General features: G+C 39.6%; 1 protein-coding gene across 1 annotated transcript in view; it reads left to right on the top strand.

Annotated features, from left to right (window-relative positions):
• The window catches only part of TBC1D4 (TBC1 domain family member 4), a 114,051-nt gene extending 96,064 nt beyond the window's left edge, over nt 1–17,987 (top strand). Inside the window, exons 14-20 of the mRNA XM_054189082.1 lie at nt 3,352–3,510; nt 5,070–5,228; nt 5,678–5,922; nt 8,774–8,933; nt 11,256–11,425; nt 13,919–14,095; nt 15,711–17,987. Coding sequence (XP_054045057.1) covers nt 3,352–3,510; nt 5,070–5,228; nt 5,678–5,922; nt 8,774–8,933; nt 11,256–11,425; nt 13,919–14,095; nt 15,711–15,929 — 1,289 coding nt within the window. The 3' untranslated portion in view covers nt 15,930–17,987. The remainder of the gene's footprint in view (nt 1–3,351; nt 3,511–5,069; nt 5,229–5,677; nt 5,923–8,773; nt 8,934–11,255; nt 11,426–13,918; nt 14,096–15,710) is intronic.
• The last annotated feature ends 2,579 nt before the right edge of the window (nt 17,988–20,566 follow it).

The following is a 20,566-nucleotide window of genomic DNA, read 5'->3' as shown; positions in this document are numbered from 1 at the left end:
AGTCTGTGTTCTAGCTGACTAAGTCTAGGAATTCTAATGCGATGTGGAGTCAGGAGAACAGATGCTGTGTGAACACTTAGGTATGGTAAACGTTACCCTCTATATCTCGTTTCAGTCCTTTGCAGCGCATGGCATTTCTCTCCAGGCTCTCTGTCCTTCTTTAACCACATCACAGTGGTAATTTATAAATATTTGAATCCAAATATGATTTTTGAGCAATTGGCTCTTGAGGTATGTCAAAAAGCGCATTTTTCAGAAGATGAGCACTGTATACTGAAAACTGAGTGCTGTTACCGAGGGATCTGAGGTTGGCCTTGCTGAGTTGCCAGCTGCCTGAGCGTCTGGCTAAGATTTTGGGGTTTTTTTATGACTGGTCAAGACTCGCACAAATAGGATGCAATATCTCTCCTAGCATATAGAAATTCTTCAGTATAATAGACTAATAGCTTTTGTTGCAATTGGAAAATTTCAAATGCACACTCTGCAGTCACTGCTCCCATCTCCTCCTGTGTGGTGTATAACCTCATATATAGTAGTCAGATTCTTCAAACAAAACATAATGATCTTGTTGAGGTCAGTTAACTCTTTTTTCCTTCTTTAGTGCTCTTTACTGAGAAGGCGGGGGAGGAAAGAAAAACAGCAGGACAGAAGTCTTTCCATGTCCCCAGAAGGTGTACATCCTTGAATGTATTTCCTACACATGTAGCATATTTCTTGGTGCACTCTCCACAGAACTGTGTGTCAACAGGGAGACAAACTGTGGAGAAACTCCTAGATTCATAGGGAATGTCTAAAGAGAAGTCTGTTTTCACTTTAGCCAGAATCTTCATTTGTTTTTTTTAGCAGTCAGTCTGCTGTTGTGGGGTGAGGAGGCTGGACGTCTGCTGTAGTGACTAATTTCATGTTACTCCCTCTGGTAGTACGAGCTGCTGAGGGAAAAACTTTTCTGTACCCTCCCTGTGTGGCTGGAGGTACTGGAAACTGTTAAATCAGTCCAGTTCCTTAAGACTCAGTTCTAGGTTATTTCCATTCTGTAACTGATAGGTAGAAGATAAGTTCTGCCTGCCTGATCATTTGTGGTGAAAACCAGAGTGTCAGCAGTGGAGTCTCCAAACTGGCACCCATTTGCCAGCCCACATCTTGGTTTGTGCTCCAAGGAGCATTTTCCATTCTTGTATGCAAGTTCATAAGTACTGCTACTGCAACTGGTGCTCTGGCTATCTAGAATTCATCATCTTATTTTCAAAGGGTGAAAAGTAAACTATCTTAATGCTGTCTCTAGGCTTCCTTTCTGTGGGCTGCTGTAACATGGGCCATTTTATGGACAGGACGTACGCGGAACTGATACGTTCCAAGCAAGCGCTGTTTCGGGCAGTGGTTGGCATCCTAGCCTACAATTAAATGTAGATCTCGGGAATGGGAAATGTAATAACAGAAATGCATCCGTTTCTCTGCTTGAAGCCACGTTCCTAGCTATGAATTTATTCATCTGTAGATGACTGGTGTTTAGTGGTTTTCTGTTAATGTTTTGTTGATTTTTATTTGCAAAATATTAATAGAACCTCTTTTCCTGTTCCTTTTGCTGTCGAGGAGACTTGAATACTATTAGCTCTTTGTTTTACAGAAGGTAAGTTCTATGAATTGCACAAACTTGCTTTTGTTTTTTTTTCGCTCAGCAGCTAAAAGCTACTTTTTCCAGTAGATGACCTAAAAATATAAGAACTATAAAAAGTAGCAGGCCACCTAGCGCTGATTAGGAAGGATGTTAATAAGGATGGTTGCAAGCAAACAAGGTTGGCATAGTTGGCAGGGCAAATATGATCCGCAGACAAGCTTGCCGACTTTCACTAGGGTTAACTGCAGAGCCAAAGTACCATTTGGTGAATGATAACCCATGCACTTAATTCTGGAGTTCATTGTCACACTGAGATATGTTACTGTTGTCTTGAATCTCTAGTGCTTATGAGATTGAGCGTTCTTAAATAAAATCCCACAGCAATAGGGTAGCATTTAAAATTGCCCCAATTGCGCCGCGAATTCCTGTGGTGAGATCACGTTCCTATTTTCATGGAAGTATACTACACTGTGCATAATAGTGGCTTCTACAAGCCCCCTTGTAGTCTCGAGTAGATATGGTCTCAGAGCTGTCACATACAGCTTCTGAAAATAATTTGTCACCTACACTTTTGGAGTGGGCTAGGCGATGATCTTACAGATTCATCCAATATTGGCCGTATCCAAAGTATGCTGATTAGGCGAAAGAACTGATTGTCGTCTTTTGCAGGTTGTATAAGAACTTGAGTGAGAGTTTGCTTTTACCTGGAGATGATGGTGGGGAGGGGGGTACCTCTATAAGAGGAAGGAGTCTCCTGCAAGGAGCAAGTAATGTACACAGATCAAGGCAAATTTGGGATAAACTCAATTGCAGCTTTCAGAGGTTGTGTTGTGAAATGTATAATTCATTCCAATGATTATTAAACCTATCTGTAAATTAACACACATTCAGGTCTTGATTGCAGTTTTTTACACCAGTAGTATGAGGAACTGGGGTGTTTTTCTGATGCATATCATGTATAATAAAATAACCACAGTTAATTTCTCAGTAATGGAAATGAAAGTTGCTCCTCCATGAAATTCCAGAGAACTCTGCAGCTTTATTTCAGAAATAGAGAGTCCTCTGGAATAAATATTTTGTGCCAAGGTGGTCCTATGTAGCAAACCTCTTAAGTATACAGCAACATGAGTTCTGTGCTTCAGCAGAGATGTACCTTTCTGGATATGGTTCATGTTGTTCATTCTACTTACTTCTAGTCAGACTGATAATGCCAGGTAGCATCATCCCCTCTCTTAAGGGACATGTAGAAACTGGAACCAGTGTGACAGACTTCAGTTTAGAAGATTTGCCTAGCTTGCTTGCCTAAATCTCTAACATAAATATTCATGTGTTTGGGACTTTCAATATTAAAACAATTGTAATGTTCAATATAAACAAACGAAAAATGATCAAAGGTGTTTTTGCAGTTGAAAGAAGCAGCAGATGTGGTGAAGCTGACTGTGCTGAGTGGATTTTTCTTCTTGCCCCAAGCCTTAAAAAATGTTTTCATGTATTTCATGAATTACTAATGTTCAAGGCCCAGTAATAGAAGTTAAATTGTTACCTGCAGCATCTTATGACAAAAGACTGGCCCCATTTCAGCTGTTAACTGTCGAATTGTAGAATGTGTATTTATCCCTAGTCAGATTATCAGATAGATACATCTAACTTGAATGGGTTTTGCATATTTGATGTGTCTTGTAATTTTCTGACGTTGTGGTTTTTCGTGTGCTCTTCCTTTGTGTTCTGTGCTCTAGCCAGCAGAGATGAGCTCCAATCAAGAAAAGTAAAACTGGACTATGATGAAGTTGGTACATGTCAGAAAGATGTCATAAATGTTTGGGATAAGAAGTTACTAAACTGCAGAGCCAAAATCCGATGTGACATGGAAGATATTCATTCCACTTTGAAAGAAGGTATTTATGTAGGATGGCTTTTAACTGTGAAGTCTGAAGACTTTTTTGGTTCCCTTTTCATACTGAAGGAAATCTGTCAGCAATACACTTCTTCCAGTAGCACAAAATCATGAAAAAATTGTCTTTTTGCAACTGCACCCACCTCCTGCTGCCAAACAGAAAATACGTTCTGCTGTGTCTGCAGCTTACAATGTCAGCAATGCAGAAATATGTATAGTCATGCTCTTGAAAGTATCATCTTGTGCCCATGTATTATTACATCGAAGATTGAACTTGGGAGCTTATGCAGCTAGCACGGTGACCTTCTGGTGTCTGGTCTGTGGCTTCTATCCAATTAACTCTAAGTTTCAGATGCTCTGATTTTACTTACGGAGCAGGCAGCACTGTAATGTCTGATGTGGACTGTGCCCAAAACCTAGGGGAATCGCAACCAAGCTTCAGAGAGTCAGAAGGACCACATCTTGTGGAACCTGGACCTATGGTCGTCTTGTATTTAGCTTCCTCGAATGAAAGGCTGGGGATTTTGACTTGAAGTAGATCTTTCCGTGGCCTAGCCATAGGCCAGAAGGGGAGACAGAGGGCCTTGTTAGCGTAATGTGGATGTAGAGTCAGATTGCACTGCTGAGCCCTCCTCCATAAAGTCTTATGTCTGTATTAAAGATGCTGAAAAACTAATACTTCAGGGTAAGCTGTCTGTCGTACAGAAGGGAAGTTTAAATTGCTACCGAAGAAAATTGTAGTAGAAATAAGGCTGTTCCTGTTAGTGACCTGCAGAAGACTGCCAACAAACGTCTTTCCTTGCTGCCCTATCTTCTGCTGCGGGACTGTAGTTTAGAGTTGGGAAACAAGGATATGCTTTTTCTAATTTGTATTCTTGTTAAATAATTATTTGCCTGGAAAGTATTAGCAGAGTTGACGATTTATTTTGAGTTTCAAAGATCAGTTTACAGAGTGAGGGGGACATATGCAGAAGTCCCAAAGTAGTATTTTTATCTAGTTTATGCTTTCACAGGTGCTTGGCTGACTTGAGTGAAATGCTGTCTTTCAATATGAGTGGTTCTTCGTCCTTCCTTTGGTATGCAGCATCAATGCTTTTAGGTTTGAGATGAGCATTTTGTAATCTGTAAATCTTTCTCCAAGCCTATGGACTGACATGAGCAGCCCTTTGGGAAGGGAAAGGGGAGGTGAACCTCCCTGCATTGTACACCTCTGAATTTAGTTCAGCCTTTCTAAGCAGGCTGGCCTGCATTCTGCGTGTAGTCATGCATCTTTTCCTGCTGGAGGTTAACAACTCAGATGTGGCAAAACAAGTGTTGTCTTAATTGCCCAATGTACTGGTCAGTGTAACTGCCAGAAGTTTGAGGTTAATGTTTAGTTAATGGGACTGAACCGTGGCTATTGAGTTGAATATACCGCAGAGTAGACAACTTCTGAAGCTGACTGTTTGTAAGGGATCCTCCAGAACGGTTTGTGCAAGATTATGACAGAACAAATTCTTGTGTTACAGCGCTAAAACTATGCCCCTGCTTAGGCCTCTTGTTTTTTTTGACTGATCACAGGTGTACCAAAAAGCCGTCGGGGAGAAATTTGGCAATTTTTGGCCGTGCAACATCGAGTCAGACACAGACTGCCAAACAAACAGCAGCCTCCTGATGTCTCTTACAAAGAACTTCTGAAACAACTGACTGCTCAACAGCACGCCATCCTTGTAGATCTTGGTATGTCTGTTTGTAGCTGGGAGATTTTTCTGACTTGTTTCATGTGTCTTTGAGTGGAAACACGGAAGCTGTTGCTGGAGATAGATGCTGCTGTATCAGCACCACTTTCTATGCTGTCAGGATACATTCTGTGTATGCCACTTAGTGTCCTCTAACCAGATGATTTCTTAAGTTATGCTATTTGTATTTATGCTCTTCTACATCTGTCTGAAAAGAGAAATCGAGCAGCTGCTTCTGCAAGTTCTGTGCAGATGAGAATATGAAATCTCAGTGGATACGGTCAAAAATGAGTGGTAAAATACAGATTGATCTGAATAAGATCAACCAGCATAAGAAAGCAGAGAGAGGAGGTCTATGGGAAAAGAGAAGTGCTGGTTGTCAGATGAATCTGGGTTTTTTTTTTTTATTAAAAGAATTAAATATCAACAACTCTTCTCTTTTTGCATCAGGACGGACGTTCCCAACGCATCCTTACTTTTCTGCCCACCTGGGAGCAGGACAGCTATCACTCTTTAATCTGCTGAAAGCCTACTCTTTGCTGGACAAAGAAGTGGGTTATTGTCAAGGAATAAGCTTTGTAGCTGGAGTGCTGCTTCTACATATGAGTGAGGAACAGGCCTTTGAAATGCTGAAATTCCTCATGTATGACCTTGGCTTCCGTAAACAGTACAGGCCGGACATGATGTCGCTACAGGTAAGTGAGTCCTTTTCCTGAAGCAAACCAGAGTTTTAAATGAGTTTTGAGCTCTCAGAGGTTGCTCGTCTTCTCCAGGGCCTTAAGAAGCTTCTTATGCTGTTTTGGAGTTTGTGAGGTCGAACCCCTCTCCGACTCCGAATTTGCAAACAGAGAAGCTCAGAACTTGCAGACTTTTCCTGTCACACGTCCCCATCGTCTGCTGGTTGGAAACTCTGCTTTCTCTGCTATTTTGCTCTTCCTTTTCTTTTCCTCACTTCTCTCTCTCCCTTATGCCAAAAACTCGATGTGCTTGCGTCTGTATAGATGAAGTTTAAAAATAAATTTTGCTTTTCTTTGGTCCATAAGCACTTCGATATAGATTTTTCTCTTGTAACTCCAAGTCAAATCAATAGTGACACCCAGTGGCCAGTCAGTGTACTCCACAGGCATTTGTACTTTGGACGACTATGTCATGGCTTCATCATTTGCACCTCTTGTCTCTCATCGTCCTCTACCCCACCACCCTCAACACAGAGAGAAAACAGATGAATTTTTAATCGTTTAGGTTGTTTATGAAACGATGTGTGTTCTGCAATATTAGTCTTTTAACAGCTAGCTACAGATACTCAAGGCTGCTTAGGAAGGAGATCAGATCTGTATCAAAGTTTGAGAAATCTTTCACCTTGAGATTCAACTGTCCACTGCCTTAAATAATTATAAGCCCCTAATATTATAAAGGGATACACCACTACTGAGTTAAAGCTTGTAATCCACAGTGAAGAACAAGAAAACTGAGGCAGATAAAAAGTCTCATTTCTTTTCATGCTCCTGGCACAGCAAAAACTTACAATTAAGTAAAAAGTTAAGGGGGAGTTGCCATCCACCTTTCATGACCAGTCACTTTAGGTGCTTATTTGGTAAATGTCCAGCACAATTGTAGTTAAACAAGTTGTATGTGCTTATTCCAAAAAAGATAGAGGAGTGTTTTACTGTGGATGTAAGTATGCTATAACAACTTCATTGTGATGAATTAAGGGTGAACAGCCATAAAAAGCATCGTTCTGCATCTTCCCTGTCCCGTTCCCTCCTACCCCAGTATATTTTGAACCAGTGGGGGTCAAAGTGTGATAGATATATGGTTATGTGACTTCCCACCCTCCCCCCCCAGAAGGTGCTCTTTTAGTGTCTCTATGTTATACTGCAGTTGTAGACTTTTAGTAACATCTGATGGTTTGAGAGCATGCAGGTGTACAGGATTTCAGCTTTTGATTTAAATGATTCTGAAACTTTTGTTGTCAGAAGCTCTTGGGAAGAACGCATTTTAAGTTTGAGAAGCTTTACCCCACTTCTAGTGCTTTTTGCCCTGTAAATGAAACGACCTCTCTTTCCCCACAGTTTGCTCCTAGGCAGTTATCCTGTTCTAGACAAAAGTACAAGTTTTGTCTGCTCAAGACAAACTAGACCATTGAGGATGACTTAGAGGATCTCCCTAAAGCCTGACCCTTTGTTTTGGTTTTTAACAGGAGCACTTGGGAATTCTTTTCCATTTATAGTACTGAAACATGAGTAAGCTTATATGTAGAATTAGTTTCTGTCCTGTAGAAGAAAAATGTTGGATGTTTATTTAGGATAATGAAAACTTATTTGACTTATTGTTGTCTGGAAAAACTAGTAATCTAGATCCTTAGTTCAAAATGAACTCATCGAATTGGTTTACTGCCCCTGTGATACTATTCAGATTTCACATGTAAATGTGTTTTGTACCAACACTGTCCAGATTGTGTTTAATTAGTATCTTTGGCAATGAAAGCAAGGACTCAAACACATGCACAAATTTAGCTAATTTGCCTGAATGAGAAGTTGCCTGTCTGCTTGCAGATACCGCTGGCTGATAGAGAGTTTCAAGTGCAGTCAGCTTTTGGTAGGGAAGAAACATGACTGCTAAAAGTAGGAAAGAAGCTGGATCCAATAAGTCATTTTCTTGTTGAGGAATGGATTCACCTTAAACATAAGGCACTGTTGACAGCAAAATCGGACCTGACAGCTAGTCAATATATGCCTACTTCTCTCATCTTGTGCTTTCTGAGAGAAGCATTGCTCTGTTCTGTGAGCGACTTACTGTGGAATATAAACTATCAAAATTGAAAGGAAATAGTTTGCTAGAGAGTGATATTTTTAGCAATGTATAGCAACTTTTAACCACTTTTGCTTTGCAACCTTTTACAGGTTGTATAGCAACGCTTTTTGCATCAGTATCTTAAATTTCTCTGGACCACTGGCATGTGGGAAGTGTGCTGGGAAATATGTGTGGGGTACATCTCTATTGACCCACCATATCTAATATACTTTGTGTGTACAGAAGCTGTCTAAACTGATGACTGTAGCATAGGAGTTTTAAATGCAGCCAAAATATGGCCAAGATTCAGGGATGAAAGCCGAAATGTGTAAATTTAGCCAGAAATAGTTCAACTCTGTAATGGAGAGTTTTGGTATATTGGGAGAGGTACTTCAGCTTTCATTGCTGCAAGACTGAAAGTTCTGGTTTGTTGATAAAGTTAGGTCAATATAGTCTCTTCTTACCTTATGCCTGTGAATCTGAAATGATACTTCATTAATAATTAGGTTCAAACTGTTCTTTGTTATTGACTACTGTGTTGGTTTTAATTCATTAGGGGTGGGTTGTTTATATGTGGGTAGATATCACTTGAGGCCCCAGGTAACAATTAAGCTTCATTTTACAGTGCCATTTGTACTGGAGTTAATTTCCCTCGAGTGAAATGTGAATGGTTTGGAAAACTGAGTAAAGCTTAACTTTTCTTTCTCTACTTCCTTCTCCCCTCCCCACCCCCAACCCCCTCGTGCACTGTAGATTCAGATGTATCAGCTCTCAAGGCTTCTTCATGATTATCACAGAGACCTGTATAATCATCTTGAAGAAAATGAAATCAGTCCCAGTCTGTATGCTGCACCGTGGTTTCTTACACTGTTCGCATCTCAGTTTCCATTAGGATTTGTAGCCAGAGTATTTGGTAAGAAAGTTTATTCTCTTGCAATAATAAACAGAACAATGTTGTCCATTGTGTTTTGAAACTCTCAGGGAGCAGTTTTCTACATACTATGGACATTTAGGGTAACTTTTGTGGGTGACAAGTAGCAACACTCTTCATGGTGGGATTCAGCTCCTTTTCAAGGAGGAAAACCAAAAGGTATTCTTTGGAACATCAGACTTGAGCAATTAAGTATTTCTGTTGTTATTAGCCAGGAGACTTCTGAAATGCGAACAGCAAGAAGTTTATTGCTGCAAATGTATTTTATGCATTAAGCACTCAGTTCATGTCTATAGAAACTTGCAAATTGAAAAAAGAGAACGCATTGGCTTCCAAGAAAGTATTTCTGAATAACTGATTCTAAAGTGCTTTCTAATAAAAATTAAAGTAAACTTGAACTTAAGGCTGTTTCAGGTATTCATGTATATATTGAACAAGTTCCTAGTTTTAGTATGTCTCTTGTTCCATTTAGATAGTTTTTTCATGTTATGCTTCTCTTCAGTTAATGTCTAGTACAGAAGCTTAAATATTGATTGTGCCTTGTAGTGTTTACAGTATCAGCATGTCAAGTACTTTCTTTTGTATTTTTTTATTGTCAATAAGAACTGTCAGCTTAATCAAATCTCTACTAATGCAGCTTTTTTAAAAAAAAAAAAAATTAACGTAAAACTCACTGTGCTCAGATATAGACCAAGAACTCAGGAGCATGTGTCATGTACTTCCTCTTAAACCAGACTTCTTTTCCATTTGATTTTTCTGTTTTCATCTGTCATGTTTTGTCTTTTTTTTTTTTTTTAAAGAAATTTAACCTGACATTTGTCTTGCGTTTATTACTGGACTGTGTTAGGTTTTAATTAGTTTGGTTGTGGTGGTTTGGGCAGGAAGAGGGGGTTGGTTGGTTGGTTTTGGTTTTCATTTTTTTGGACCTAATGATTTCTCCATTACAGAGTTTTTTGTTGGTGTTTGTTTTTTGGGTTGTTTTTTTTTTTTCAGCAAACTTTTTATGACTGCTCTGTTGGTCATCAAATGATTGGTGTGTCTGTTTTTCAGTGGTATTCACGTGATTGGTACATCACTTTCCCAGTGGATTATTGAATTCTGGGGCACTAAAGCATTTTTGGTTTTGGTGGTTTTCTTCTTTTTGATTTGTATTTCAAGGCTAAAGTGTTCTGTTCTTTTTTTTTTTTGTCTTCAGTAGGCTTTGAATTTGGAAAATGATTTTTTTTTTTTTTTTTTTTTTAAGGGTGGGGAGTGTCAGTATTCATTTCTCTGTGAAATGAGCTGAGCGAGGCATGTTCTCATTTTAAAAGTCGCAAGTCACTATATTGCTTTACTTCCTAACGCTTTGGAGTCCTGCGTCCTCAGTGTTTTATGGGCCATTGTCACGTACCAGGAACAGATGGTTAATGTCCACCTATTGCCTATTATGTACTTGTATTTATGCTGCTCGAATGTGCATCGTAGACTTGAGAAGGGGGACTTACAGGAACTGCGTTCAAGTGAGATGGCTGCCTCACCAGTGTCCTGGTGTTACCAAGAAGATGACCTCTTGGTATCAGGATCAGAAGTTGAGTTTCAGTTGCGTAGCCCTGCTCTTGGTGATGTGACAGAGCCAACAGCACAGGAGGCTTATTTGAACCGCTCATGTGCTGCGTTCGTCTCAGTAACTGCAAGGCCAGTGCTGCTGATTGAGTTTGTAGTTACTGTGATCAAGTTTCCAGTTTCTGTGCAGTCTGTCTACTGACCTCTGCAGACCCTTACCACTCACATCCATGTAGTAATAGTGATTCTGTGTGAATCTGTGAAATTCTAGACAATGTGATCACTACTATGGATTTTAAAAATAATATGATTTAATTAAAATATTATTAAAATAATAATATGGAATCTACATAATTGTTTCTTAAGGGCTATCTTCTCCCTGTAGAAAACAGTAAAATGTCAGTATATTGTGTTGCGATCCACTCCTTAATTGCTTCTTAGTCATAGATGCATTTAGAAACAGTTAGCAGTTAGTTAATAGTCTGTAGTCTACAGTAGATGATAATGAAATGCTTATTGCAGATAACAGTTACAGACATAACAAGCATGCGATGTTTTCTTTAATGCGCTCTCACATCTGCAAGATCACAGAAAACGCTTTTGTATGCTTTAGCCTCATGTTGAAATAAGACAGATTGCACTTCTAAACTGAATAAATCTGCAGTATGATTGATTAAAAGAAAAAAAATCTCAGCAAATATATATATTTATCCAATACTTTAGCAGTCATTTTCATGATATTTTAATGATCTTCTTTTTTAGACATTATTTTTCTTCAAGGAACGGAAGTCATATTTAAAGTAGCACTGAGCCTACTTAGCAGTCAAGAAACATCTATAATGGGATGTGAGAGTTTTGAGAACATTGTTGATTTTCTTAAAACCGCTATTCCAGATATGACTCAGCCTCAAATGGAGAAAATCATTACCCAGGTAAGGTTGTTTTTCTCTTCACTTTTTACCACCCATTTAGCTTTCTTTAAAAGAATCGTGCCTGAGGTATATGTAAAAGTCTTCTCAATATCTTCCTTTTGGTTTGAAATGCAAAGGAGTTGTCTTCCCAGGAACTTACGTAGAAATAGGACACAAACTAATTTCAATGGATTTTGAACTGCAGTTTTAGCAAGACTTTAGTTGCTACCTCAAAGTTCACTACAAAGGTTCTTTTGTGCCCCAGCTATTGGGAAAAACGTGGCTTTGCTTACAAATGTTGTGTCACCATCAGAAGGGTAAAAGTAGCCTGTTTTCCAAACCTAAACCCAGATGTTGCTCCCTGCTACTGGGTGAGCAGTCCAGCAGTTTGTGATGGGAAGCACAACTTGCCATGGTGGGAAGAGGCAGCATCACAACGACTTCTCCTGGTCCTTTGAACTTCTGGCTGCACAGGGCCGGGTACCCCTGTAGGAACTTTTCTGACACCTCCAACTCAAAATCCTACAATTAGGAGGCTGGTGAGGCCGTTATTAAAATCAAAGTCAAACAAACTTTTGCTGTTCTGTGGCAGGGGGAGCTTCTGTCCTTCTGGGGATCACTTTTAGGGTGCCCTCATGCAGCTTCCCCTTCTCACCTCAGCCCTGTCCTTGGAAGAATCACATTTAGCAGGTGCTTGATGCCAGAGGTAAAAGCCCGTCAGGATTGAGCCCTGCCTTTATTGGGTAATGGAAAGGAGGACTGGAGTAGTGTTATTTCATCAGTACCGTTGTAACTTTGTGGCAAAGGGTGAGGCTATGAGAGGAACAAACAATTGCTGGTGCTGATATAGGAAAAGCACCTGCTAAAGCTTCTTGTGAAATACTGTCAGTGGCTGGGATTTTCATCTCTCTACGTCCTCTTTCCTCTGCATTGAAGCTGCAAATTGAAATGAGTCTCAATCTAGTACCTTAACTGTGAATCTGTCAGCAGTTTTCCCCTTCAGGTGGTAATTCAGGGATAACAGAAGAGCTCTAGAAAACCATCTCCGTATGCAGTAGTGCAGTTAACACTGATACATTCCTATGGCTTGAACGTTTCAGGTGCTGTCTGTTAAGAATTCATTTTTAGCCAATGTGTAAATCTTCATTTCCTTGTTGCACTGGTTGTGATTGCCATGCTAAACCTGCGTCAGGCACTTTAGTGTCTGCCTTCACAACTCACTGATTCCGGCAATGATAAGAGATGGTAATTCAATATTTTTGATACTATTGGAAAATAAATCTCTGTCCCATGGTCTGCATGGGTTGCAGAGCAATCATGCTGCATTGAGTGTGGTAGAAGTGGCTTTGTGCAGAGACAGGTCTGATTGAGTAAAGAATGGGTTATGTAGCCTGAGCGGGGGTGGATGTGGTTATAGAGAGGAAGATCTCCTGCTGAGCAGTCTTCTGGATCTGCATTCATGTGTAGACTGCCTGTATTATATTGCTCCTACCTAGGCTGGCTGCAGGTGGAGTCGTTTGTCTGTCTCCGCATTGTAATTCCCAGGACCGTCCTCTTATAGTGGATAATGAAAGAAAAATGTAGACATTGTGCAGGACTATAATACACTGATAAAGAACTGACTGGGTAGCTACACAGAGGAAAATGGCACTTGCCCAGCTTGAACACCATATGAATTTAAAGTTTTACCTCATTTGAATTACCTGGAGAACACTGAATGTAATGTAGAACTTGTTTTGTTGCGGGATCTGTGTGTCTTCTGTTGGTGTAATGTTTGTGACCTCTAGAACAAGGAGCAGAATTAATAAATATCACTGAAGACATCCTTCCCTTCCTAGTCTAAACTATTTGGTAACTGCCAGAAGCTGAGAGGCTGTGACTAGATGTATAAACAGATAAGGGTCATATGCTCCCATCCCTGCTAGTTCCATAGTCTTCAGAACGCTTTGTCACCAAAGCATCCCCATAAGAAAATAGTGTTTATTCACGCAGAGGTGGAACACGGGGAAACTGTAACCATGAAGAGTGTTTTTATAAAAGTCTATAAATGGGCACTTGGAGTCAAGAGGTCCAGTTCTGAGGGTGGAGATCTGACGACTCCTGTATTATTCTTCCTCATTGTGTGATCTTGCTCCCATCACAAGCTGGAGAGACTTGAATTTAAAAACTTCTTGAACTTCTTAATATTCCTGAGCAAGGGATATTAAGACTTGGTCATATTATAAAGTTTTTGGATTAAATAAGGCTTTTCTGCTGATAAATCTCATAGGAAGAGATGGTATTTGGTAATTGTAAAAGTGATGATACAATTTATTCTAAAGTCCATGATTTATTATGGCTACAGTAAGAACTCTAGATGCTAAAATGCCCTTACAGTAGATTTCCCCTTAAACTCTTTTGAGAGGAACAGGAAAAAAAATTAAGTTAATCAAGCAGAGTTGCCTGTTAACCAAACATTCATGTGGAATAAGTGCTTTCTACTGTAGTTAAAAATCGTTTTTCCTCTCATGACAGGTGTTTGAGATGGATATTTCAAAACAGCTCCATGCCTATGAAGTGGAATATCATGTTCTGCAGGATGAACTGCAGGAAAATGTGAATCCCTGTGACGAAGGTGAACCCCTGGAGAAGCTGGAGAGGGCAAACAATCATCTGAAGAGACAAAACATGGATTTGTTAGAGAAGCTACAGGTAAATGACTTAAGACTACAAACTCATGGAGAGGTCATATCTATGAATCAGAGGAGTAAGTGTCCTTAAGTCTAAATGAGAAGTTGCCTAACTGCAAGACCTTATGCAGTTGAGCAGTTCTCTCAATTACAGTGATTTACTTCTGTTAGACATATTTTTAACTCCTCTGTCATTCCTTGGGCTTTACCTTCTTGATTCAGGTTTCTTTTTCTCAAAATATCTCTACCCTTATCTCCTATAAAATCTGTGGGCAAAATTTGTGTGTCTTGCTGAAAAATAAATTCTCTGTCCCTTCATCTCTTTGCTTCCCTATTGGAAAGTTTTAAGAAACAATCCATAGTGCGGTGAGCTTGCTTTCTCCAGACCTTTCTAGGCAGTATCGTTCTGTATCCTTCAGCTGAAGCTCAAGGTCCTGCTTTTGAAAGATGGTCTGTCCTAGCAGACTTGAGTACAGCTGAGTGCCCACCAGACTTTGCCCAATAAAGTCATGCTTTAACAAAGTCATCTCTCTCTTCTTCACTTATTCGCCTTTTCTTCCATAGCCTGGCACAGACTTGTTTCAGATTTCAGTATGTATTGTCTTGCCTCTTCCTGAAAAGACAAGCTCTTCTTTTTGCATCACCAGGCCATTTCTTCTTAAATTTGTTAATTTTAACAGCATTGGGAAGAGCTCAGAGAACACCTTCAGCTTCTGAAACCTGAAAATAGAAACAGGGTAAAAAGGAAAGATCATGTCCTCGTTATTCTCGTGTTTGTGGGCTAAGGGTGCTGTGCTGTGTTCTTTTGATATTGAAAACAGAGGTCACTTGCTTTTTTACTATTACTATTTTTGCTTTATTATTTTTTTTAAATTTATTTATTTGCTGCTGCCTGGGCTTTTACTTCTGTTCTGAAAATGCACCAAGGGCATACAATAGTTACGAGTGACTGATTTGAAAGGCTCTATTGAAGCTGCTCTTTTCTTCCAGAGTGTCATACTGTAAATGCATCTTCCTCAGTTCCTTAAACTCTTCATCTTGTTTTTTTGTGTAGCTTTTGCATTCCTCTGCTTGTGCCCTTTCCTAGGAATGGTCAGAATTTCCCCCAGTTCCCACTGCAAGACATTTGCTACTGCTCTGAGGTCCAGGGTTTCTGAGTACTGCTCAGTTGCTTTTTTCCGAGAGGAAGCTGGAGAGGGAGAATAGGGAACACGTCCGCTTCTAGACTTAACATTGAGGTTCTCTTTCCCTTTAACCACTCCATCCTGCTAATTTACGTTATTACGTGTTGTTCTCCATCACTGTCACACGAGTCATCTCTTCCAGTGCTACTCCAGCTGCTGTTTTCCATTGTCTACCTGCAGCTCCAGTTCCTTGTTACTCTCAACTGCCCCTTGCTTGCTGCAGCTTGCATGTCTCCTTCCCTCTGTAAAGCTTTCGGAAATCCTTCAGATTGATCTGGCCACTATAAGGACACTATACTGTGTATGATACACAGTAGGCATTCCTTGTATCATCTGCCTATACAGATGTCTTTTAGAAACATCTATGTAGTTCTTTCCTTAACATTTAGCATATCATAATATAAGAAAAGTTATTCAGAACATCTCAATTTGTTATAATGTTACTGTTTACAGGTTGCTCATGCTAAAATTCAGAGTCTGGAATCCAGCCTGGAGACTATCTTGACTCGAGAGAACAAAATGAAGACACTAATTCAGTCCCTGGAACAGGAGAAGATAGCATATCAAAAGACTCTTGAGCAGATAACAAAGTATTTGCCAGCAGAAGCGTTGTCTGACTGTGAACTGCTCCTGAAGGAAGTAAACTACAATCCAAATAATAAAATAAAATAAGGAGTAAGCCATAAACCAGGGTTTTCTAGGCAGCATTTATTCAAAAAAGAAAAAAAAAAAAGGGAAAGAAAAGATGATTATGCTGCTTTCAAAGGACTTAGCAATAGGCAACGGTATTATCCAAAACTAGTGCTGGGACACTCATAACTACAGATGGGCTTTGTCAGTATGCAAATTCAGGCTATTAATTTTTTTATGATTATGTAAATAAATCACAAGGGGGAAATAAAGGATTCTCACATGTAATTATGATAAGTAGATGTATATTTAGAGTTGACCTAAAGGAAAAAGAGAAATTTCAGTAGTCAGAGCCAAGTTAATGGTGATCTAAAAATTCACTCTGGATGTGCTTGTCTTGTAGTGAAATGAGGATGATGTGTCTTTATATATGTGTATGTTGAATAATACTTGAAGGAAAAAACAAAAAAGAATGTAATCTTCCCTCCAAAGAGCAGCATGTTTCACATCTTCTGTGGAAAATCTAAAATCTATGTGAACTCATGCGTGCCTCTCTTAATTCTACTGACATTGTGTGCACAGACCAATAAGCAGAATAAGTATCATGACTTGGTTCGTACAGAAAGAGCTCTAGTGCCATCCGCTGCCTGGGCTGTACCGGTCAGCAGTGTAATTCCACATGCATGTTGGAACTGGAAACAAAAAGCATCATGTCATAGCTCCGCCTCCGTAACTCAGAGCTAAGAAATAGTTATCTATACACACTCACAGGACTTGTAAAGGCAAGAGCTAACAGTGACTGCTATTTCCTTCCCAGCCTGTTTGCTTCCACCTGTCCTGGGGTTGGCCTTGATGAACAGGAGGAAGGCAACAAGGCTGTGGATGGTATTTATTCTCATGTTAATTTTCCACAGGGGACTTGCTGTCATAAGAGTTAGGCGTGTAAGAGGTTCTCATTTAACCAAAGAAATACTGCAAGAAGCCTTGTCTTACCGTGGTGGGAGCCAGAAAGCTGTTCTTAAATTTTATTTGAAGGGAAAATTGAGGCAGGTTGCAGGAAGTTGAGCATAAGTGCACAACAGAGGACCAAGCAGGTTTCAAATATTATGTACCTTTCAGTTTTCACATACACAGTGGATATACATTTCAAAGGGGATTCTGAAGTACAGGTGCAGTTTTAATAATGCTTTACAGGTTATTCCTGTTTTAATACTGCTTTGTGATCTTCTTTTTAAAACAAAAGTCATGAATTTGTGTGTTCTGGGCGGAAGGTGAGGTAAGCTCTCATCATTTCAAGGGAGAAAATATGTTTATAAAGGTATAAAAAGATGCATATAGATTTGGAAATGTTTTTGAGTGGAATTTTTGAGAAGGCTTAGACAAATGTGTAATAGGCACGTATTTTGGAGTGCATGTCTGAACCGTTAATTGAGTGTTACAGTGGCTCATATTGTCTCTTGCCGTTTATACTGTATTTCAGGAAACAAATCTTTTTTAGTAAGAAAAACAGATAAGCGAAGTGCCAAATCCAGCAGTGTCTTTATGCATAAGATTGTCTGATTTAGAAAGCAAGGACTGAATATCACTGCTTTCTAGGTATTATGCTTTATGTTAATGTAAAAATAAGGATCAACGATGCTGATTTGCTGCACGCTGCTGTGGCACTTAGGGGTTTGGGATCTCCTGGGTTTTATTTTTGTTGTTGTTTTTTACTTCCATGGTGTTTTATTTGATTAAAGATATTGATTTCCTTAACAGTCTTTCTTTTTACAGTTGGGGTGAAAGGTCTTAACACTGTGTATAAAATTATGTGGCATCTGTTTAGATATTTCAAGAATATTGTATTGTATTAGGTGGGAAAATGCCAAGTGAAAAGGCAGTTCTTTGCGGTTTTGTTCAGAGTAAGTTTTAGCTGGTGTGTACATACAAAACCAATCCCAGAAACTGCAGTAGTGTGTATTACAAAGAATCAAGGTTATTCGGATACATCTATTTTTTTTTTTTAAAGATGCACTGAATGTGCTTTATCCTCTATTTCACTTATAAAATTTTTCATGTAATGCCTGGAGAAATTCCAATAAATGTCATTGCTGCATTTCCCATGGCCTCTGGCTAATTTTATTTTTGCACACTTCAAGCACCAACTTCATTCTCAACAGTACTGTTTACACGAAAGACGAAAAGGATCTGGTTTTTAGTTTCTAGTTGTGGGGGAAAAAACCTACGGGACTTGTAGAAGGACACAGGGAAGATAGGAATTCTTACCGGGGAAAATAGTCTTGCATTGTTCTTCATTGTTCTGAAGATAAAATGATTAAAAGGTATTTTTCTTCTGTAGCAGTACCTTTAGTACGTATGCATGTTCAGAATAATAATTTGACGATCCCTACGCTGTGCATCTATCTTGGGAGGAGGTGGGGGACGCCGTATCAACAAGTAGGAGTAAACTACAGATGCAAAACCACACTGAGGTAAGTGCCTCATGACATTAGGACATTTGTGTTCTGAACACAAGTGTGCCTTGTAACTGAGTCTCTCTGGAGTGTCTAGCTTGACATCTGCGCTCAAGCAGGTATGCTCCAAACCATCTTCAGATGAAGGCTGCGAATGGCGTGCGTGTTTGTGTCCATCTCTTTGTCTCTCCCTGTCTGTCATATGGATAGCTTTACAGCTGTTCTGTTCGGGTTGCGGTTGTGCAACTGTGAAGAGGGAAGTCTAAAGCGCAGTGGGCCAGAGACGGAGCTGCAATGATGTTTCCTTGGGAGAAGGGACAGTTCCTGGGTACGCACAAATTGCTCTTTTATTCCTGTATCTTGTTTTTCTGTTTGGGGGGGGGGAAAGTTTTCAGAATAAAGCTGCTGTTCTGCCTGAGCTAAGCACAACAGCACTCTCAGTTTTTGCACTCAACTTGCTGAGAACTGACTCGGGAGGAAAAAGCATCTGATGTTTTCAGGAACAGCTAACTTAAACTGGTTTCTGCTGGCAGAGGGCTTTTTTTGAAAGTCTGGGAAGACATCCATGCTTTTACCTAGCAAACTAACCTGTAAATGAAGAGTACTACTTGCCAGGAATGCAGCTGAAATAGGCCAGTCTGATAAGAAGGGTTAAGGTATGGTTACTCACATCTTTTATGGATAGAAAACTTGGCCAGAAAGTTGGGGTTTGGTTGATTGTGTTTTGGGGTTTTTTTCCTCTCCTAAAAAGGAGAGTATTTATTTCTCTCCTAAAAAAAGGAATATTTATTTAAGGTGCCTTTAAGTTGCATTTTGTCCACTTTTCTCTAAAGAAGCATTAGATTTTACTGGAAAAAAAAATAGTCTCCCAATAAATGGCATGTTCCAGTTGAAGACCTGACTTCAAATCACAAATCTAGCTCATCTTAAGTGGTTTGCTTAATATCACTACAAGAAAGCCAAACAATTTGTAACACAGGAAAGAATTTCAACAGTTTGGTCCAAGAATTTGATGTTACTAGTATGATCCAGAGGGTCTACATTTGGACACTTAATCTAAACCTAAAACCACATATGTATTAGTGTGAAAAGCCTTCTGTGTGTTGAGGTGAATAACCCCAGGCACTGTTAATAGTGATTATCCACTCAGTCTTTGTAGCCATAGATGGGTGTTGACAGGCCTGTGCAGGCCGTAACATGTCAAGCTTTGTGCCGGGCTACACCATCCGTTTGAAGAACTGTAATTGATTCTGTGTTTCTGTAGTTCAGCTTTTCCTGTCGGTCTTAGCTGTGTAATGTATTTAACGTATGCTTTGCCTTCCTCAGTCTTTCTAGTGACTAAAAAGAACAAAATTTAACTTTCTTTTCCAAAGAGGCATATTGAACGCTTAGCTGTATCCGTCCTCCAGACATCTGGTGTGCGAGGGATAGAGTTTATATGCCTACAGTTTAATATATTAGCTCACTCTGTCTGAAAGCATATTAAACTCGTCAGTGACAGTAAAAAGTTGGGCAGTAAAGCTGAGATTACTGTGTGCCTTGAGCAGGTAACGGGTTGTGTGCTGACTGGCTTGCAATGAAGTGGAATCTGGACAGATTGGTACTTGGTGTGTTGTTTGGTTTTATTTTAATGTTGACCTTCTGGACCAAAGGAAGGAGCTGGCGGTGATCCTTTACCAAAATGTTCTGTTTGGGGTTTTATTTGAGTTGAGAAGGTTTTCCATTCCTTCAGTATTCTTTTTCCGAACACCTGCTCAGCAACCACTTTTTAACAAGGGAACTGGGAATTGTTGTTCATAGTGTTACCATCAGAAGAACTTCTCTTGGAGCTTATTCAGACTCTTCCCGTACTCAAATTACAACTTTCTCAAGTCTTCACTCTGATAAAAGAAAGATGGGTTTTGTCTATTGGTTTTATTTTTGGTTAGAGTGTGTGCTGAGAGATGACATAAATGCCATACGTCATGTCCTGCTGGAACGTACATGAGAAGTATTGAGTGAGCTTGTGCTTGTAAAATGCTGGACTAAGAGATGTCACTTCTTAGTGTGGGAAATAGATCTGTATCTGACTTCAAAACAGGCCTAGTTGCACTGGCTGTGTGTACTCTACGCTGTTACCTGTCCGAATGATTATTTCAATTGCCTGCGCAGACCTACTATTTGGAGTTGCAGATATTTAGATGTATAAGGCCATTTTTGTCTAAAAAGTTTAAACTGATTGTAACA

Source organism: Rissa tridactyla, chromosome 1 (genome assembly GCF_028500815.1).
Source record: "Rissa tridactyla isolate bRisTri1 chromosome 1, bRisTri1.patW.cur.20221130, whole genome shotgun sequence".
Classification (NCBI taxonomy): Eukaryota; Metazoa; Chordata; class Aves; order Charadriiformes; family Laridae; genus Rissa; species Rissa tridactyla.
This window is presented reverse-complemented; position numbering and strand designations above follow the sequence as displayed.